The sequence below is a fragment of the Notolepis coatsorum genome, assembly GCF_963971535.1.
Source record: "Notolepis coatsorum genome assembly, chromosome: 1".
NCBI lineage: Eukaryota > Metazoa > Chordata > Actinopteri > Aulopiformes > Paralepididae > Notolepis > Notolepis coatsorum.
Window position 1 is genome coordinate 146278575 of NC_140165.1, and position 18443 is coordinate 146297017.

General features: G+C 42.4%; 1 protein-coding gene across 2 annotated transcripts in view; it reads left to right on the top strand.

Annotated features, from left to right (window-relative positions):
• Nucleotides 1–16954, top strand: part of dbnlb (drebrin-like b) — a 45221-nt gene extending 28267 nt beyond the window's left edge. The window contains exons 7-16 of one of the 2 annotated variants that reach the window (XM_084313345.1): nucleotides 3745–3896; nucleotides 4109–4163; nucleotides 4807–4881; nucleotides 5455–5641; nucleotides 6231–6347; nucleotides 7091–7165; nucleotides 10228–10302; nucleotides 12550–12623; nucleotides 12814–12901; nucleotides 15515–16954. In XM_084313345.1, coding sequence (XP_084169471.1) covers nucleotides 3745–3896; nucleotides 4109–4163; nucleotides 4807–4881; nucleotides 5455–5641; nucleotides 6231–6347; nucleotides 7091–7165; nucleotides 10228–10302; nucleotides 12550–12623; nucleotides 12814–12901; nucleotides 15515–15651 — 1035 coding nt within the window. In that variant the 3' untranslated portion in view covers nucleotides 15652–16954. The remainder of the gene's footprint in view (nucleotides 1–3744; nucleotides 3897–4108; nucleotides 4164–4806; nucleotides 4882–5454; nucleotides 5642–6230; nucleotides 6348–7090; nucleotides 7166–10227; nucleotides 10303–12549; nucleotides 12624–12813; nucleotides 12902–15514) is intronic. The other variant, XM_084313346.1, reaches the window with a different exon arrangement.
• Nucleotides 16955–18443: the final 1489 nt, after the last annotated feature.

Consider the following 18443-nt stretch of genomic DNA (forward strand, 5'->3'; position numbering starts at 1 on the left):
TTAGGTCTGGTAAGATACGACACTGTGATCGTTACAGAAACATGTTTCAGGTTTGGTAAAATAGACATAGAATATACCTTACCTTAGCCAGAAGGTATTCTAAAATGAATAATTCCAATGATCCTATCCGCGATCGCGATTACTCTTTTATATGTAATTACTCGTATACGGGAAACTATAGGTTTTGAGGCGAGGAGATCTCCTAGCGATTGCTCTGCAAGAGCGCCTCCCCCTCAGAGCGAGTCAGGAAAGAAAGGGAGCAGGACAGAGACAGTTTAGTTCAGACAATCAAAAAAATATCTAACCTTACTGTCATGCACTTGTCCTAATAAACTAACCTACACTGTAGCACTCAACACTTTGATGTACATTGTTACTCAGCTGATAGAGTTGTGCCCGTCCTGATGACTTGTCGTACAGAACTTGTAAGTCGCTTTGGATAAAAGCGTCAGCTAAATGACTAAATGTAAATGTAATCAGAGTTCAAAAGGTAGGCGATACTGCCACCTGGTGAGATTCGATCGCCATTGCAATTTCAACGTAGGCAGATGTATCAAAGACGCATAGAGGGCTCCGGCTGACCGTATAGAACGGGGATCAAAGGAAAATATCAAAGGACCAAAACCCGAGAAATCTCGGGTTTCTGGCGCTCGACGCATGGCGAGATAACCCAACTTTTCTCGGGTTTGGCGGGCAAAGAGTTAAGCCAAGGGCTTACAGGGCCGAGATTCATATCACGCCATAAATCGATCGATACAGAACATATTAATTAATGTTGCATTTCTTTTTCAAATGTAAAGACCCTAACCCTATCAAAACAGTCAAAGTGTATATTTTCAGCACTACATTTTATTTTATTTTTTATCTACTTTTTCTCCCCATTTTTTCTATTTTTCTCCCTTCCCCAATTTCGTATTGTCTAATTCTACCCCTCCCCTGTTTCGAACGTTGTTAGGCCATGCCTCCCACTGGTCGGCTGCAATGTGGACGAACCCTTGCATCACGTGTCCCCTCCGGTACACGAGGAGGCAGCCGTCACATCTTTTCACCTGCACAGCGCGATCTCTCAGCGGCGAGGGTAGAATTGGACAAAATACGAAATTGGGGAAGGGAGAAAAAAAATGGGGAGAAAAAAGTAGATAAAAAAAATATATCTCTGCCCGGTACCGGTAAGAGGTTAATGTTACTCTAATGGCAGTCTCCAGTAAGCATTTATCGACACGCAGATTATAGCGACTTTGTACATTGGCAAGAGTCTTGCACTTTTATCAGCAGACAAACCAAAGCATCCGTTTGAAAGCAGGTTGTTCACTTAAGTTAACACATTGAGTGCCACGCCCCTTCCGGGAAGTGACCTGGCCTTGCCGTCCATTAACCCCATGTAAACGTAGTTGTACTTTGTAGAGCTAAACCTATATTTTATAGTATAGCTATGGGTCTAATAACGCCGTCGAGTCTCATTGAGCTGCTTCTGGTCAACGTGCAAAAAAACTGATTCTTTTTTCATCCGTACATTTCCATTTTATACCGTTTTGAATATGAACATAGTCCGGCCGCTTCTGAGCAATTCCAGGGAAAATACACGAAAACAACGTTGTCATCTTCCTGAAATCAACGCTAGATCATCACTATTATCCTTTGTCGTGCACGCATGCAATGTGATTTAGACCGGCGCCTCCCCCCCCCCCCCCCCCTCCTGCAACCCAACGGCACACAGTCATACACATTAAACACAGATAGCTTCAATAGCTGTAGAAATAAATATCAGATCAACGCAAGCTTTCATATATGGTGTCCTTACCTGGTCTCTGAAGTAATGCAAAAAAAAGAATCCAATAATCTCATCGCCATTCCAGTTATCCACAGCGATCCTGTCCCCGACGTTGTTGGGCATTGCACTTCAACGGGCGGGCGGGGTCAGTAGTCCAAACCATCCCTACAAGCGTGTGTTTTGCCGGAGTGTTTAGGACCCGCCCCCATGCCGCAGCTCGGTAGAGAAAATAAACGAACCTGTTTCTAACGGGGTGCAATAATGCCGGAAGGCGTTAGAGGGCGGTATAAGACCGTCTGCCAGCTCAGACACACTCAGAACAGTATGCACAAGGTGCCCCGCTGAATTATGAATGGCAATAGATAATAAAAGAAATACAGTGACAGTAGATCTACGTTTCCGGCACTCAACGATTGGGCGACAGAAACGTAGATCTACGTGAACGGCAATCAAAGTGTTAAAGTTGGGGTAAAGTGAAAATAAAAGTGTTCCGGGTAGGAGGGGTTGGGGGGGGAAACACTGTACAACTGTACAAGCAAAGCTGTACATTGGAATATTGACAACCATACTAGGTAATTTACTGTACATTGGAGGGGGTACTTTTATATAAAATGCTTACTGTAGCCACTACAGTAACATCATTAAGTCTGCTATAAGCTATTCTCCCTCTCATGTGTGCAGATCTTTATGCAGTTTTAAAGCACATTGGCTTTGTTCTGAATGCACTTTGTAGTTATCCTACAGAGAAAAGAAAATGCACTTGACTTGGAATGAATGTACTGTATGCATTCAGAAGTGCTGAATAAATGTTTTATGGACCCATAATAGTGATTATTTATTATTTAAGTTAAGTTTTGCCATAATCATATATTTTTCCATAATCAGGTAGCTGAACAACATTCTATGAATCATTTTCGGGCATTCGGTTTTCGGCCAACTGTTTCCTATTTTCGGTATCGGTTTCGGCCAAGAATTTCCCATTCGGTGCATCCCTACTAATTAGCAAACTAGGTCAGACCACCCAAATCTCTGTTTTTATTTAACTACACCTCCTGGAGTAGGAGTATGGCACTAATTGTTGTAGCATTTTCCATTCACATACATGAAACCCGGAGAACCATGCTATTGCGCTCTAGGTTTTATATAGTGTTGGGGGAGAGGTTATGCTAAGGATGGCTCCAGTCCAGTGTGTCATCGAGCCACGATTTCAGGCCCAAAAAATCCTGAACACAAAAATGGTCTGACTCCACAATTCAGTACATTGTTCAGTCTTCTTGCATGTTGTCGGCAACTATTTTCAAACATGTATAATGTGTTTAGAAACAAATCTTTGAATTGGCTTTACCCAGAATTGAATGCTGATAGCTGCTACCCACTGTACCATTCCTACATTGCATCTGTTATTATTGAACGCATTCATTAATCCATCTTATATTTTGTGTTCCGCTCAAACCAATCCCTCCCGCAAGCATTTAGCTAGACAACAAAGCAGTTTCACTGTGTTGAGAGGCAGCTAACGCTATCAGCCTTGATGTAGGAAACATTTAGGAGTCTTTGATTCTGCTCTGATATGCCATGCTCCGTATTTTGTATAAGATATGGAAAACTCGGATGACAATTTCAGATGTCACTGGCATGTATCACACTAACTACTACTACTCTGGGTTAGCTTAAGTAGTGGATAAAGCTGTGGGTCGCAGATCTTGTAGCAGCGTGGCCTCTAGTGGGGCTTTGAGACACTCATGTCTGGATCAGACGGAGCGCTTTTTAGCAGCTGGTGGTGGCTTTTGTGTTGTTAATGTTTTGCAAATGAAAGCAGGATCATGTGGGTAACGCTGCTCAAGGTGGTGATTTTAGGGAGATGCAGAGAAAGGCATCACTAGAAGCACTTAGTAGCTTATAAAGATGGAAACTGAAGGTATGATCTTAACCAAAACTGTCTGTTGTGTTGTGTCTCCATTTGGTCTTTTTAGAAAGATGAGGAGAAGCGGCGACAGGAGGATCGAAGTAGGGCTGTGGATGAGCGGCAGCAGATTGAGAAGGACAGGAAGGACAGAGAGGCCCAGGAGGCTGTGGTGCGAGACAAGAGGGACAAGGAGAGGTCCTCCCAAATCGACCAACAGAAGTAGGTGTCACTCACAGTCACTGCAGAGTAGGGCTGGGTGATATGGAAAAATATTGTTATTATTTATTTATATCAATATGGCATTATCTGAGATATATACAATAATTTACCAAGGGAGTATCTGATACATTTATTCAGCCTGCTTTGCAAAGTAAGTCCTAGGTTTGCATTATATCTGTTCAGACGTTTAAATGGCACCATTTGTTTAACAGGAAGTACCAGCAGCAACAGGAAACTGAGAACAGAGACAAAGAGAAAGAACAATGGGTGAGTTGTCTTGTGGTTCCCAGGGCTGTTGTAGCTACAGTGGTTCTCAGTTAATACACATCATCTGAGAAGAGTTTTGTTCTTAGATGTGACTTAGGTTCAGACTGAGAACAGACTATGTTTACTAGGCGATGATTATGATAATTAATACCTTGGATGTATGTATGAATCAGGGTTCCATACAGTCATGGAAGACCTGGAAAAGTCAAAGAATTTGAAAAACCTTGTCCAAAAATTTGTCCAAAACCTTTTGGAAATATCATGGAAATGTGTTCCTAATTTAGATTCCGGCTGGTGGTCAAATGTCTAGCTTTACTGCTGGTAGATCTAGTCATCCTTTGAAGGAATAATAACCCAAATAACATAATTCCTGGTTGTTTAAGCCCCAAGTGATTCCCAGGGAAGCAACGGTTATGATTGGAGGATCAAGAAAAGAGGGTGTGGCTTGATATAATGTCAATTCAACATGGAAATGTCATCATCTGTCATGGAATTAGTATGTAGGAACCCTGACCAATAGAAAAAGATCATGTCTGTGTTTTGTTTTTAATGATGACGCTTATAGTCTAAATGAGATTTCAGTAGCACACAGGTTGAGTTGAACATAGTCTAGCAGGGAGTTGATGGATGGTGCCTCCACCAGGAGGAGCAGGAGAAGCTGCACCAAGCAGCCCAGAGGGGAGGGATGAAGAGAGGAGAATCTGTGGAGAAGGCTAACGTGAGTTCCCCCTCTGGTCTCTTCTGGACTAACTGCCCTCTTGTTTCCCCACTCTAGTTCCACACTTAGCTTCTTGTTTTCATTATTCTTATTATTATAAAAAAGAAATATCAAATGTACAATCTAAGTCCTGCTAGCTAACCAGGTCTAAGGCACAAACCATACATATTATTACATCACAGGTTTTAATCCAGTGCATGTCTCTCTCTCTCTTTCTCATCTTTCCTGTCAGTCTCACTGTATGCTCTGTAGTCTCACTGTATGCTCTGTAGTCGAGCCCAGATTACCTGCCACGTTCATCTCCCTGTCTGTTTCTTAATGGCTTGTTCTTTACTTCTCTCCATTGACTATATTCACAAAGGAATCCCAAACTGAGCATAACATAAGAGCAAAATAACCGTTGTGTGAATATGGTCAGTTGTGTCCGACACAATTCAGACAACTTTTAAAGTACACACAGTTCAGTACAAGTATTTGTGGTACACTATTGTGACGGTATAGATCTCCTACACCATGTCCTCTCTGTTTATTTGCGATTGCTCATTGTACGAGTTCCTCTTTGCGTTTTTTCAGGAAGCGGCCTCTGTAATCTCCCAGCGATCCCTGAACCCCAGGGAGATGTTCAAGCAGAGAGAGAGAGGCCTGCCTCCCAGTGACTCTGAGGCGCCTGATGCAGCAGCCCCAGCAGCTCCAACCGCTCCAGCAGCCCCAGCCGCACCAGCTGCACCAGCCCCAGCCGCTCCAGCCAGCCTCCAGCCAGGTAGGGCCTCTCAGCACATGCTGTCTCCTGTCCGTAGCACTGCTCCGCTTCTCTCTCAGCGCTGCTCTCAGGGATGGGAGGGCCTGACGGGCCAATGTGCCTGGGCTATGTCGGAACACGCCCAGAGGAGATTCTTTGTCTCCTGAAGCTGTCCTTTCTTTGGGAGCTTTAACTTTCCATCAAGACTGTCTTGCTGTCTCATAATCTTACTTAACACTAGGGATGCACCGGTAGTTTTGCAGACAATCTCAATTTTGCCAATCGTAGAATTGGCATTTTTTTTTATCTTTATCCTGTCTGTTTTGCTGAATCCACAAGATAATAATGCTGTCAAGGAATTATGTTTCAAGAGCAAACGGATTTCAGCTAATTGGTTTTGTCCTTTATTTGTAGGAGTGTTGTGAACATTGGTATCGCCCAATATGGGTAGGGGACAAATGGAATATCGGCCTCAAAAACCCCTATCGGTGCATTCCTACGATGTCCCCAAAATTCATCTGCTAAGTAGTGTAGTGTCTGTCTGATCTTCTGGTCAACCAGTCGGCTCTATTTTTTTCTCTCCTGTTCATTGCGTGTGTGTCTTTCTCAGGGCGCCTGCAAAGCCCTTTTCTCTCTAAGCAAGCATGCGAGCCTGAGCGGGCCAGCTCACCCCTGCGCCAAGCCTCCCCTGTGCCAGCGGGCTCCGCCTCTCCTGTTTGTGCTACAGGTCTGAGCTCACACACATACACACACACACACTACTCTCTCTCTCTCTCACACAATCGCACACACTACACTTCACACACACACACACACACACACACACACACACACACACACACACACACACACACACACACACACACACAGTTTAAAAACAAGCCACTTGGGTGGCAGGCTCATGCAACTAAAATCTCTCCCCCAGGTGATACCAAAACTATACTTAATTTCTCTCATTTCTTGTTATTGTGGAACGTCAACCTCATATTCATTATTGTCTTCATGCATCATCCATTCATTCTGTGTACTTGTGTCCAACTTTCAGATTAATCCTATCTGCCCTGAGTGAAACTTGTCAACTAGGGCCGTCCGCTCTTAGTCCATTAATGGGTCAAGCGAGACTTTGTCACACTAGTAGATTAGTCCTTTTTGTCTTTTTCTTCCAATTATTTTCCTGGAAAATAAGCACATCTCTGGTCCAGATTTAAAGAGGTAATTATCTGGTAAGATCCAGATTTAAAGGGGTAGATCGTTATGATTTTATGTGGGGAAACACAATTTTACAGACTTAGTTAATTAATCAATTAGTCAACAAATTCCATGACTATTAGTAGACTAAGAATCTCTTTCGTCGAGGACGGCCCTAATGTCAAGAATGTCCTACTTTGGAGAATAGGATTTCCAAATTGTGAACTTGTGGATGTATTTGTGTGCATGTGTATCATGTGTTTGTGTTTTGTGTGTGATAAGAGCCTGATGTGGTTGATGAGCAGCCCAGGTGTGAGTATGATGAACAGGATGCCGCTCCCCAGGAGGTGCTGCAAGGTGGGGCCCATTTCACTCACACACTCACCTCAGTCTGATCCTATATAGGTCAGTGGTCTGAACACACAGTAGTAGAAATCCCCCTAGATGATGGATGTTAACCAACCGCCGGCTTCTTGTGAAAATCACTCTTTATTTTCAGCCCCACTAGCGAAGCACAAACGAATGGCAGCGTCAGTTGATTCTGTCAACCACTGTAGTAAAGCCTGCAGGCTGCCTTGTCCTTTAACCACCACCAGGTGGTGACAGTGTCACACTTGAGCAACACAGCACAGTTCCTCATGATTGCAACTTGAGTGACAGCTGATTTTCCTCCGTTGTAGTATGGCATTGTGGGAGCTTCTGCACTAATGTCACATTTTAAAGATGGCATAGTGGAGTCGGAAGCAGCGGGGCGATCTGTCCTAAATGAAGGCAACAGATCGCATTTGGACCAAGCTGCCAATGATGTCACTTGTTAGACTTGCTAGCTAACAGCTTCTGTTAGCCTAGTCACAGTGCGTTTTGTGGCACCGGCACGAGGTTACGCTGACTTGCTTTGATTCAGGAAACATTTCCCAGCTTCTTAATGATAATGTCCCACATTTAGTACAATGTACAGCAAACTAAATTACTTAGTCCTCTTCTCGATTTTCTCGATTGGAAAATAATGGCTTTGATGATTTGATGCCGTTCAGCCCAGTCTTTAGCTACTCTCTCTGCCTTCTTGCCCCATGTATGATTAATTTCTCTCAGCTCGCCTTCAATTGTTCTACACCAGGTGTTCTTTGGCCATCCACGCCTTCACTTTCCAGGTGGTATTCATCTTAATGCTACCTCTGGTATCCTGTCCTGGTCCATTCGGAGTGTGTGGCCTATAGCCACCGGCGTTTTAGTTCAAGGACCACACTATTGCAGCCAGTCTTGCGGTGCAGCTCCTCATTTGATATGTTGTCCAGCCAGAGGACACAGCAGACTCCTCAGGCCCCCATTGTGGAAGACATTGCTCTTGTCCATGTCTTTTTTTACCACTCACCAACATTGTATGCCAAAACTGTTCGCTACGCTTGTTCATAAACCTGTAGTTCTCAAATATGATGTTAGGGGCTGCATGGTCACTAGCGGGGCTTTTAGACTCTTAGTCTTGTTTAGTCTTTTCCAGGGTTCCTACGTAAGTCTGGACAAGTATATGACATTAATTAGATAATGTCCAGGTCTTAAAGTGTGGGAATGGCACAGAATGTTAAAACTGAAAATAAATTATATATAGAAAATAAGTTTCATCCTAACACGGATGCCATTTTCTGCTGTTGTCCACTCCACCAACTGTCACCTGACATATTGTGATATCAGTCAAATACAGTTTATTAACAAGGCACTTGGGTGGCAGGCTCATGCATGAATATCTCTCCCCCAGGTGATGCCGAAACTGTGCTTCATTTGTTGCTGTGTAACATCAACCTCATATTCATTATTAGCTTCATGTGTCATCCATCCATTCATTCAGTGTTCTGTCTTCAAGTTCAAGTTCTTTATTTGTCAAATACAATATACACATATACAAACAATACAGGGGCATTGCAGGTAATTAAATATTTGTGTTTCGAGCTCAGACTCAACAGTGCACAATTAAGAAACGACAATTAATAAAAGAATGGTAACAATAAGTAGTAGTAGTAAGATAAAATATAAAATGAGGTAAAATAAAATAGTCAATTATGCGTCGTCCATCCATTCATTCAATGTTCTGTCTATGTACTGTACTTGTGTCCAACTTTCAGACGAAGCTTATCTGCGTGAAACATATCATTAGGGCTCCCGCTCTTAGTCGTTTAACACTATGATCGCCGCGGACGAGTTTTCACGTCATTCCGAGCCATGCTCATTCTGCCGAAGACGCCGTAACTCGTCTATGATGTCAATATTTCAAAAATCTGTCATCGAAATCATATTTCCTTTCCGGAGCCCTGAGACACACTGCTGATCTCCTCTCAACTCTCTAGCGGTTCAAGAGCGCCATCTGGTGGCCGATCGGCAGATCGCCAACCGGATATTAACCTTTGAACCGGTAGTACTCATCCATATGTGGTCCGGCCACTCGCTATAGCTCCCGCGACTCGATCTTGAAACACTGGATAATAGATCGCTCGCCCTAACTCAATAAACAACGTTATTTGGACGTATATACTATTATACAACCTGGAAATCGATCGGGCATTTCTACATCCCATAATAGAAAATAATCTGTTCCACGCTCATCTGCCAGCGGCGCGAGGAAGCCACGGTAAGATTCAGCGTTATTTTCTAACGTATTCTATACTAACTGATCTGATGAACATATGACCCACTCTGGATGAATCATCTAACGCTGCCCACGGAATTATAAACGATCCCCCGCCCATCCGGTCAACATCAGATGATGCGTAGAAACTTCTAGAAGTATGTCCAGTTGAAACTTTTTATCTCGCACAGATTCCTACCAAACTGTATTTGATCATCAATATAATGCATTTAGGGCTATAAATCACGTTCTGAAGAAAGCTGCAGAAAACGATAAAAACATACTTATACTTTAGACCATATTTTAGTATGAATATGTGAATGAAAAAGTTTAACGTTGCTACACCCTGAACAATACATATAGGACATTGAATGGGCCATAATAATGGCAATTTAGCAATAAAATTTAAAAAGTTATAGCCCTGCAAAGAAGGGGAACTTCTCCATAGACAAATAGAGCTGGCGAGGGATGGTAAATTATGAATTTAACCCATGGCGATTAAAGTGTTAACCAAGACTTTGTTGTGCTAGTAGATTTGTCACTTGCTGATGAGTTATTTCCTGAAAAATAAGCACATCTCTGTTAAGATCCAGATTTACAGAGGTAATTCTGTTTGATCTTATGTAGGGAAACACAATTTTTACAGATTAAATCACCTAATCGATTAGTTGACAAATCCCATGAATTTCTTTAGTCGAGAATGGCCCTAATGAACTTGAGTGTGTATTTGTATTTGTGTGTGCATGTGTATTATGTATTTGTGTGCATGTGTATCATGTGTTTGTGTTTTGTGTGTGATAAGAGCCTGATGTGGTTGATGAGCAGCCCAGGTGTGAGTATGATGAACAGGATGCCGCTCCCCAGGAGGTGCTGCAAGGTGGGGCCCATTTCACTCACACACTCACCTCAGTCTGATCCTATATAGGTCAGTGGTCTGAACACACAGTAGTAGAAATACCCCTAGATGATGGATAAAACTCAACCATCGACCTCCTAGATCATAGGTGTCAAACTCAAGGCCCGCGGGCCAAATGTGGCCCGCCACGTCATTTGATGTGGCCCACAAGAGCTCAGATTATATTTTTTTTTAAACATTAACCTTGCGTTAAAAAATAGTGGCGTTAAAAGAATTGTGGGTTAATGCGTTAATAAAGCTTTAACTTTGACAGCCTTAGTTATTACACATTCTTACACATACATGTATGTTGAACATCTGAGGTATTGATGAAGTAACAAAGGAAAAAAGCCAAAAGCACTTACTCCTCAGACATTCTTTGACAATTTTACAGCCCAAAATACAAAAAAAGATCCAGGCGGAATAGGTAACAAAGGGTTGAAGAAATATTGTCTGAACTGTCGGATGCAAACTGGCTGTGTGACATAACCGAGCATCTCGCTCAATTGAATAAGAAGCTGTAGGGACGCAAACAAGTCCCACCCAAAACTTGACCAATATAGTTGTGAACTGAGACAACCCTTATATTGTTATTTTTTAGTACAGTTACAGTTGTGTGTTCATGCAGACACATAATAGCAATTTCATTACGAATTGAAAATGGGGGACCCTGATGTAAACGAGACGAAAGTCTTTCTCTGGTCTGCATCCCCTTAACAATTGTGTGTATTGAGCTGTACTGTACTGTACCCATTCTGCAATCTGTTAATTAAAGTTAATTAAACTATCTTCCATTAGTTGGATGTATAGCCTCTGCAAGGTTGTGTGCAGCCATTTGTTTTTGTAACATCTGCTACATCTGTCCCACGTGTTCTTTGCAGCTCACAGTTGTTAGTTCTGCCCCTCTTGACTGTGACAAAAAGGTTTTGAACAAACTTAATGTCATAGCTTGTATTTGATGATATTCTTCTTTGTTATTTACTTGAATGGTTTGATCATTGATTGATGGAGTAATATGGGGTTCTGATAAACTAAAATTAGTTGTTAAAATAACATAAGCTAACATATATTTTTACATCTATGCAAATGCATATGCAATATGTGTAACTTGAATAAGTAATAAATACAGAAACAACATGTTTAACAATATGTAAATGAGTAGCTACATTTATTTTACATTACATTAACATTTACCGTATACGGTCTTTGACCCTTTGAGGGCAACCATAATGTGGAAATGAGTTTGACACCCCTGTCCTAGATGATGGATAAAACTCAACCATCGACCTCTAGAAGATTGATATAACTCAGCCATCGGCTTCTTATGAACATCACTCATTATTACCAGCGTTCATATACGCAAGTCTGGAAACGTATAGAAAATGTATTGAACCAAACTTTATTTTCTGAAAATATTTGCATTCTGACACGGATGCAGTGGTGCAGTCGTAATATGGGAACTGGTAACACGCCACGTGCACGCGCGCGCGGGTACGTGCATGCGCACAGAACTGATTTATACACACACGCACGCACACACACACGCACACACAAGCGCATATACGCAAGTGCAATCTTTCTATCATACAAGCTCTTCTTGCTCTCTATTTGTGTGAATGTGCGTGTGGAAAGCTGGCGCGCAGCACAGAAGCTTGATTCAATATCATAAGCAGGTAGACCCCCATCACGAATTCCGAGCCACATTAGTATTCACCTCCACTGTCTGTGTCACACAGAATGAAGGGGGAGATTTTGTTATGTAAAACGGTGGCCGGGTACTAGTCACAACGAATGGATACAGCGCATTTTTGTGTGCGCGTACATGCGAGTACACATCCGTGCGCGATCGCACGTACTTCTGCCTCAGTGATCTGGTAACACGGCGTGTAACCGGGTGTGACCACGACTGCACCACTGCACGGATGCCATTTTCAGCTGTTGCCCACTCAACTCTCACCTGACATATTGTGATGTTACAGCTTTCTGAAGTCAGACACTATAGGCATACATCACATTGAACACCAACATCTTCAATTCCAGTCAAAAAACAACTACAGTCTGGAAATCTTTTCCTTGGAAAATGCGTAGGAGCCCTGCATTACCATGTCCACCCACATCCCTTTCAGCGTCTGTTTTCAGGATCAGCCACTGCTGCCACCTGCTGGTAAAGATGGGACAGTGCTAGCCTGACCATGAGTAGCCAGACTGACTGCAGCCTCTTCTTTTCAGAGAAAGCACCAGCGACTAAGTCCCACATTGTCCAGGAGACTGAGCAGAACAACATCTATGACGAACCCCCTGCGGTGATTATTAACAACTTTATATAGTCTGCAATTCCACAAGAAAAAAATATCTGAATCCTAACATTCCTTTGCTTGCTTATTTATTTATGAATGCAACTATTAATATACAGACAAACCAGGCAAAAGTAAAACGGACACAAATTAGGGTACGGTAATTATTTCTGAAAAATGTCCTTGCTTGTCCCCCTAGGTGGAGGAGAACAACAGCTATGAAGTGACTGCTGAGGCCACGTCAGACAGAGGGACCTGTGCTAGAGCCCTGTATGACTACCAGGCTGGTATGTTACTACTAGTCAATACTCTGTCCTGTTCATGACTAATGGCGCATTTCCACTGACCAGTAGGCACAGTACAGCATGATTCAGATTCAGACAACTTTATTGATCCCGCGTGGGGCAATTCATATTTGCAGCTTCACCAACAAGCAACAAAGACAAACAAACAACAAAACATCTCAACGACAGCACGGCAAAAAAAAGAGAAACACTCCATGTGATACACAATCCAGCAAAGTAAAAGTAAAAACAGACAACCAAGTGCAAAAGGCTACTTAAAATGACTACCGTCTGTGTTTAAAAGTCTGATAACCGAGGGGACAAAAGATTTGGCGTAGCGGTTGGTCCTACTTGGTGGGACGTCATAACGGCGGCCAGAAGGCAACAGTGAAAACCGCTGAGGCAGAGCATGGAGGGGTTGATTAGTGATGCTCGTCCCCTTCTTGACCACCTGGTCCGTCCAGAGAGAACATAGGTTTCTCTGTTTTACTCCCAATTATTTTGGAGCACACTTTCACTATGTACTGTACGCTGTTCCTATCTTTAATAGACAGGCCACTGAACCAGCAGATAAAAGAAAAAGTTAGGAGGCTTTCAATAAAAGAACTATAAAAAGTGCTCAGGATCTTCGCACTAACATTAAAAGAGTTCAGCTTTCTCAGCAAGTAGATCCTCTGCTGACCTTTTTTAATAATAGACTCTGTATTTCGGGCGGCTACGTGGCGTAGTGGGCAAGGCGCTCGCCACGAATGACGGAGACGCTGGGCTTGTCTGTTCGAGCCCAGCGCTCCACATTGCTTTCAGTTTAGCTGGTCGTTCATACTAATACACATTGGCCGTATTAGGGGGTGGGAAACTGATGGGTGGGGATCGGGCGTTGTGGACAGCGACTCCTACAGGTCGGTTGGTGCGCCTGCGCAGTAGAATCAGGAAGTGTCGGGGGCAGCGTGAGCCTCCCACGCGTTACTCCTCGCCACTGAGAGATCGAGCTGCGCAGGTGAAAAGATGCGACTGCTGTTACCTCAAGTACCGGAGGGGACTTGTGCTATTTATGACTTAGTCCACATTGCAGCTGGCTTGTGGGAGGCAAGAAACAGCGTTCGTGACAGGGGAGGGTTGAATTGGATGATACGAAATTGGGATGGGAGAAAATATAGAAAAATGGGAGAAAAAGTGGATAAAAAAAAAATAGACTCTGTATTTAAGTTGAACTTCAGTTTACAGTCAAACACAGTTCCCAGGTATTTGTACGATTCAACAATCTGGACGTCCTCATCGTGAATTACACTAGCTACACTGGCTTGATGATCGGGGTTGTGTCTGAAGTCAATTATCATGTCCTTAGTCTTAGAGACATTGAGGTCCAAGTAATTCTCATCACACCAATTCACAAAGTTGTGAAGTACAGGTCCATGATCAGTTTCGGAGCGCTGCAGTAGGGATACCAGGACAGTGTCATCTGAAAACTTAACCAGATGCCTTTGGTCATGAAGCGATCTGCAGCTGTCCGTGTACATAATAAATAAAAGGGGAGACAAAACGCAACCTTAGGGGGAGCCAGTGTTGTAAATCGACATGTTGGACATCTGCCCATTGACAAAGACCTGCTGGACCCTCTCAGTGAGGAAATTTAAAATCAGCATGAGAAGCTGGTGTGGGAAGCCTCTCAATTAAAATGTGGGGCTGCATTTTATTAAAAGCAGAGGAGAAATCTGCAAATAAAAGCATGGGTAGGCATGCTGTGCTGTACCTTGCCGTTTTTCCAGTACACAACACACCCGTGTGTAGGTAGAAGGAGCTGATCAGATCATTGTAATCACAGTTAAATGAACAGACCGATGTTCCCTGCGTACCCTTTTGCCATATATTGGTCCATGCATTGAACGGGAACGTCTAACAGATGGCTCAATGCATTTTTTTAAATTTTATATACATTATACCTGTTATGTCTTATTACTCTTATTACTTGTATTATTGCACAATCGCTGCAGGCATGACCACCCGCATTTCACTGTATGCCTTGTATGCCGTGACAAATAAAACTCTTGACTTGACTTGAGTCCAGATGACTTGTATTTCCAAACGAGGCTTAGTAGATGCTGATCTCGAGTTACCTAGTAATAGGCAATAGCATTATTGAAATACTTGACCTGTAAACATTTCACCTGCTTACTTTATGCAATCTAATGGTAACCAAGAGATTTGCTGAAAAAGATCATCACTTTTGTCAGCTTGTAATATGCATTTCACAGTTTCACACTAGTATTTCCTGGTTGAAAGCGGATGACATTGGCGAAATTGACATTAAATGTCTCATTAAATACTTAAGCCACTTAGAACTTTTCTGACAGCACAATATTGATATAACTAATGAGATTTGCTGGGGGGGGGGGGGGGGGAGTAATTGTTTTTGTGCAAAGATCACTAGATTGATCAATTTAGTTTCACTAACATTTTCCACAATATGAGGTTGCCACATGGACATGGGAAGCGGCAGTTTAAAAAAAGGAAAGATCGCTAGCCAAAACTAGCTTAGCATTGCGGAAATGTGGTTTGTCAGAATGATGACAATGCGTGAGAGGTCTATGGCTCACCTACTACTTTACTTCCTTGCAGCTGATGACACAGAGATCTCCTTTGACCCTGATGACATCATTACTGGAATCGAAATGATCGATGAGGGCTGGTGGCGAGGCTACAGCCCAGATGGCCACTTTGGAATGTTCCCAGCCAATTATGTGGAGCTTGCTTAAGCTCAGGCCCTGTCCACTCACTAGATCAACACATTGACGGCCTCGGAAGACCTCTGCAGCAGACCAGCATGCAGCCACACTGCAAGCCAGATCTAGTGTCCTAGTGAGCTGACCGCTTTGAGGCGAGAAGTCGACAACTTTCCACATTAAGGACCAATGAATGAATGGTAATCATGGGGGCCAGAGGATTTTGAAGTCTTTCCCAGTTCAAGAAAGCAATTATATTATGTTGTTGATGTTGTGAACAATTGATGGCATAGTTTAGGGATTTGTGAGAGACCCATAACCTGGTCAACCCCTCTAAAATGAATCTCTTAACCTATAAATGTGATGCAGTATAATGTCAGCCTTTTGTTGATGTTTCAATTTAAAAATCCATTGTGAGCAGCATTGATGGGACTTGTTTTATTTCAGGTATGATTACATTGACCTACCTCAAACCCTGCCCTCTTTTCTTGATCCTCCAACCACGACTGTCTCTTCCAGAAGCAACAGTCGTGATTGGAGGATCGCGAAAAGAGGACTGGGTTTTAGATGGGTCAATTGCTCCTGTCCATTTCAGGAAGATACAACTCTATATCATAGATGGTTCAAACTATAATCCTTTGCCTTTTTCTTTGCCTTTTTCTTCAAGAAGACCTTTTTTTATAAATATATATATTACCTTTTGTGAAAATGATTTTGATTGAACTAAAATCCTTTGTGAATTTCAAAACACAGTTTACTATCTGCTGTGGTTGGGTTGAATATTTTGAAAACAACAGATTGTACATTTGCTGTGTGCACTAGGTGACTGATTTCAAGGCTTGACGAGGGGTGAAGATGTTAACTATCAGCTTGTCAATGTGATCAATGTCGTCTCCGTTTTGTGTCCCCCGTACCTTCTTTGCCCTCGTTGGTATGAAAACATTTCAGTGTATTTTATTTTAAACTTTTCAGGGACTTGTTGCAAAGAGCAAAACATTAATCAGCATTATTCCTCTAATTAGTCATATCCTGGATCCAGCTGGTCCTACAGATCAAGGTTGTGATTGGTCCTAATTAACAAGATCCAGAGTCCTGTGATAAGATACTATATTATTTTAATCTGTCTAATATGGGGCCAATGTGGAAATGTAATTATGCAAGTTCACTGCTTTTAACTTATATTGAAATCATTGTTATCTGAAGCTTTGTGGTCACTTGAAAGGAAAATGAAATTATTATGAATAAAAAGGGCATGTATCCATTTCATTATTATTCCATTTTGTTTTGCCAGAGTATATTGTAATGCAGACAGACATTCTTCATAATAAAATAAATAAAAAAGTAGTTGTGGTGTTGTGTCTGTCCAATATAGGTTTTGTATTGCAAACAAAATAAATAATAAAATAAATAAGGGTGGAAAAAGACACTTCAAACTTGAAGGGACTTTCAAATCACTTTACCTGTAACTTAAACACCTGCATCAGGCAATGCACATGAATTTGAACAATATGTGCTGTACAACCAGTTTCCTGGAATGAAACCATGATGTCAACGACCAGATTTCATCTCATATTACATAGGTTTCTGTTTCACATGGAAAAACTGATTTAAGTTTTTTTCCGCCATTCTCGTCGTTCTGTAAACATGTTTCCCTCCCTAACACATTTATATCATACCCCAAAAGGAAAATAAGATCCTCAGAAAGCTGTTTTTGAACTTGTGTGTTCTACCCCCCCCCCCCCCCAAAGAAAACTTGACCCAACTAGCCTCTGCTACCATCTTCTCCAAAATAATACATTTCAAAATGTATCTTTCATTACAGATACGTCAAACTAAATAAAATAAACACCTGTCATAAAATCCTGCCTTTGTTTGCATAACATACAGGACTGATGATTGTGTCTTTGGGTCACGTGTCTACTTGTGATGACTTGTTTGTCAAGCAGGACGGTCTGAGACTGGAGGCCACTAGGTGTTTAGGCAGTGACCTTGGAGATCTTTAGGTACCACATTTCTGTATATTTTTCAAACATTGGGAAGCTAATGTTCTTTATCTTACATGCATAGATATTACACTATAATATGTGACTTTATAGCCAACAGTATTTGGGTTTGAGAGCAGGTCAAGTGTGCTCACATACATACATACACACACAAATTTTTGCCGACCTCATGGCCACAGTCCCCCATGAACATTGTAACTGCAAATGATGCAGGTTTCTTGTTAAATGTAAGTAATAATATGATTGAATATAACTGCACTTTAACTGTTCCACAAGAGGGCGCTATAGGCGTAAGGAGACGCAGCTATAGCAGCTGACGTCAGGTAGCAGGTATAAGGGAATGTTCCCTCCCCCTCTGTCTCTCTCTCTCTAGCTCTCACGGAGAGCAGGTCTCGTGGTGGAAATGTACATGAAATAAACCACGCCAGTTAAGGCTAAAGAGGACCTCGTTGTCATGACCAGTTATTTTGCTCCCCAGGTGACTGTCAACAGGTTATGGGCCCAGATCACGGAAGAGCAAAAATAACGATAGCTAGTTAGCTGAAAGGTTTAGGCTAGTTTAGCAGCGGGAGAACCGTGTGATGCTAAAGCTAACGGGCAGCTAAGCTAAGCTACAATCAAAAGATGGCGACCAGAGGAAGGAGCAAGTGGTCCACGTTTAACGGAAGGGCAGAAGAATACAAGCTCTGGGAAGAGAGGGTGTTGTGCTGAATGCACGGAGTGGGGCTGAAAAAGAAAATTTTGACGGGCCTCACACGGGCGTATCTAGACCCAGCACTTCAGAAGGGCACCAAAAAAAATTGGCCGGTTTGTGGGCGAAAA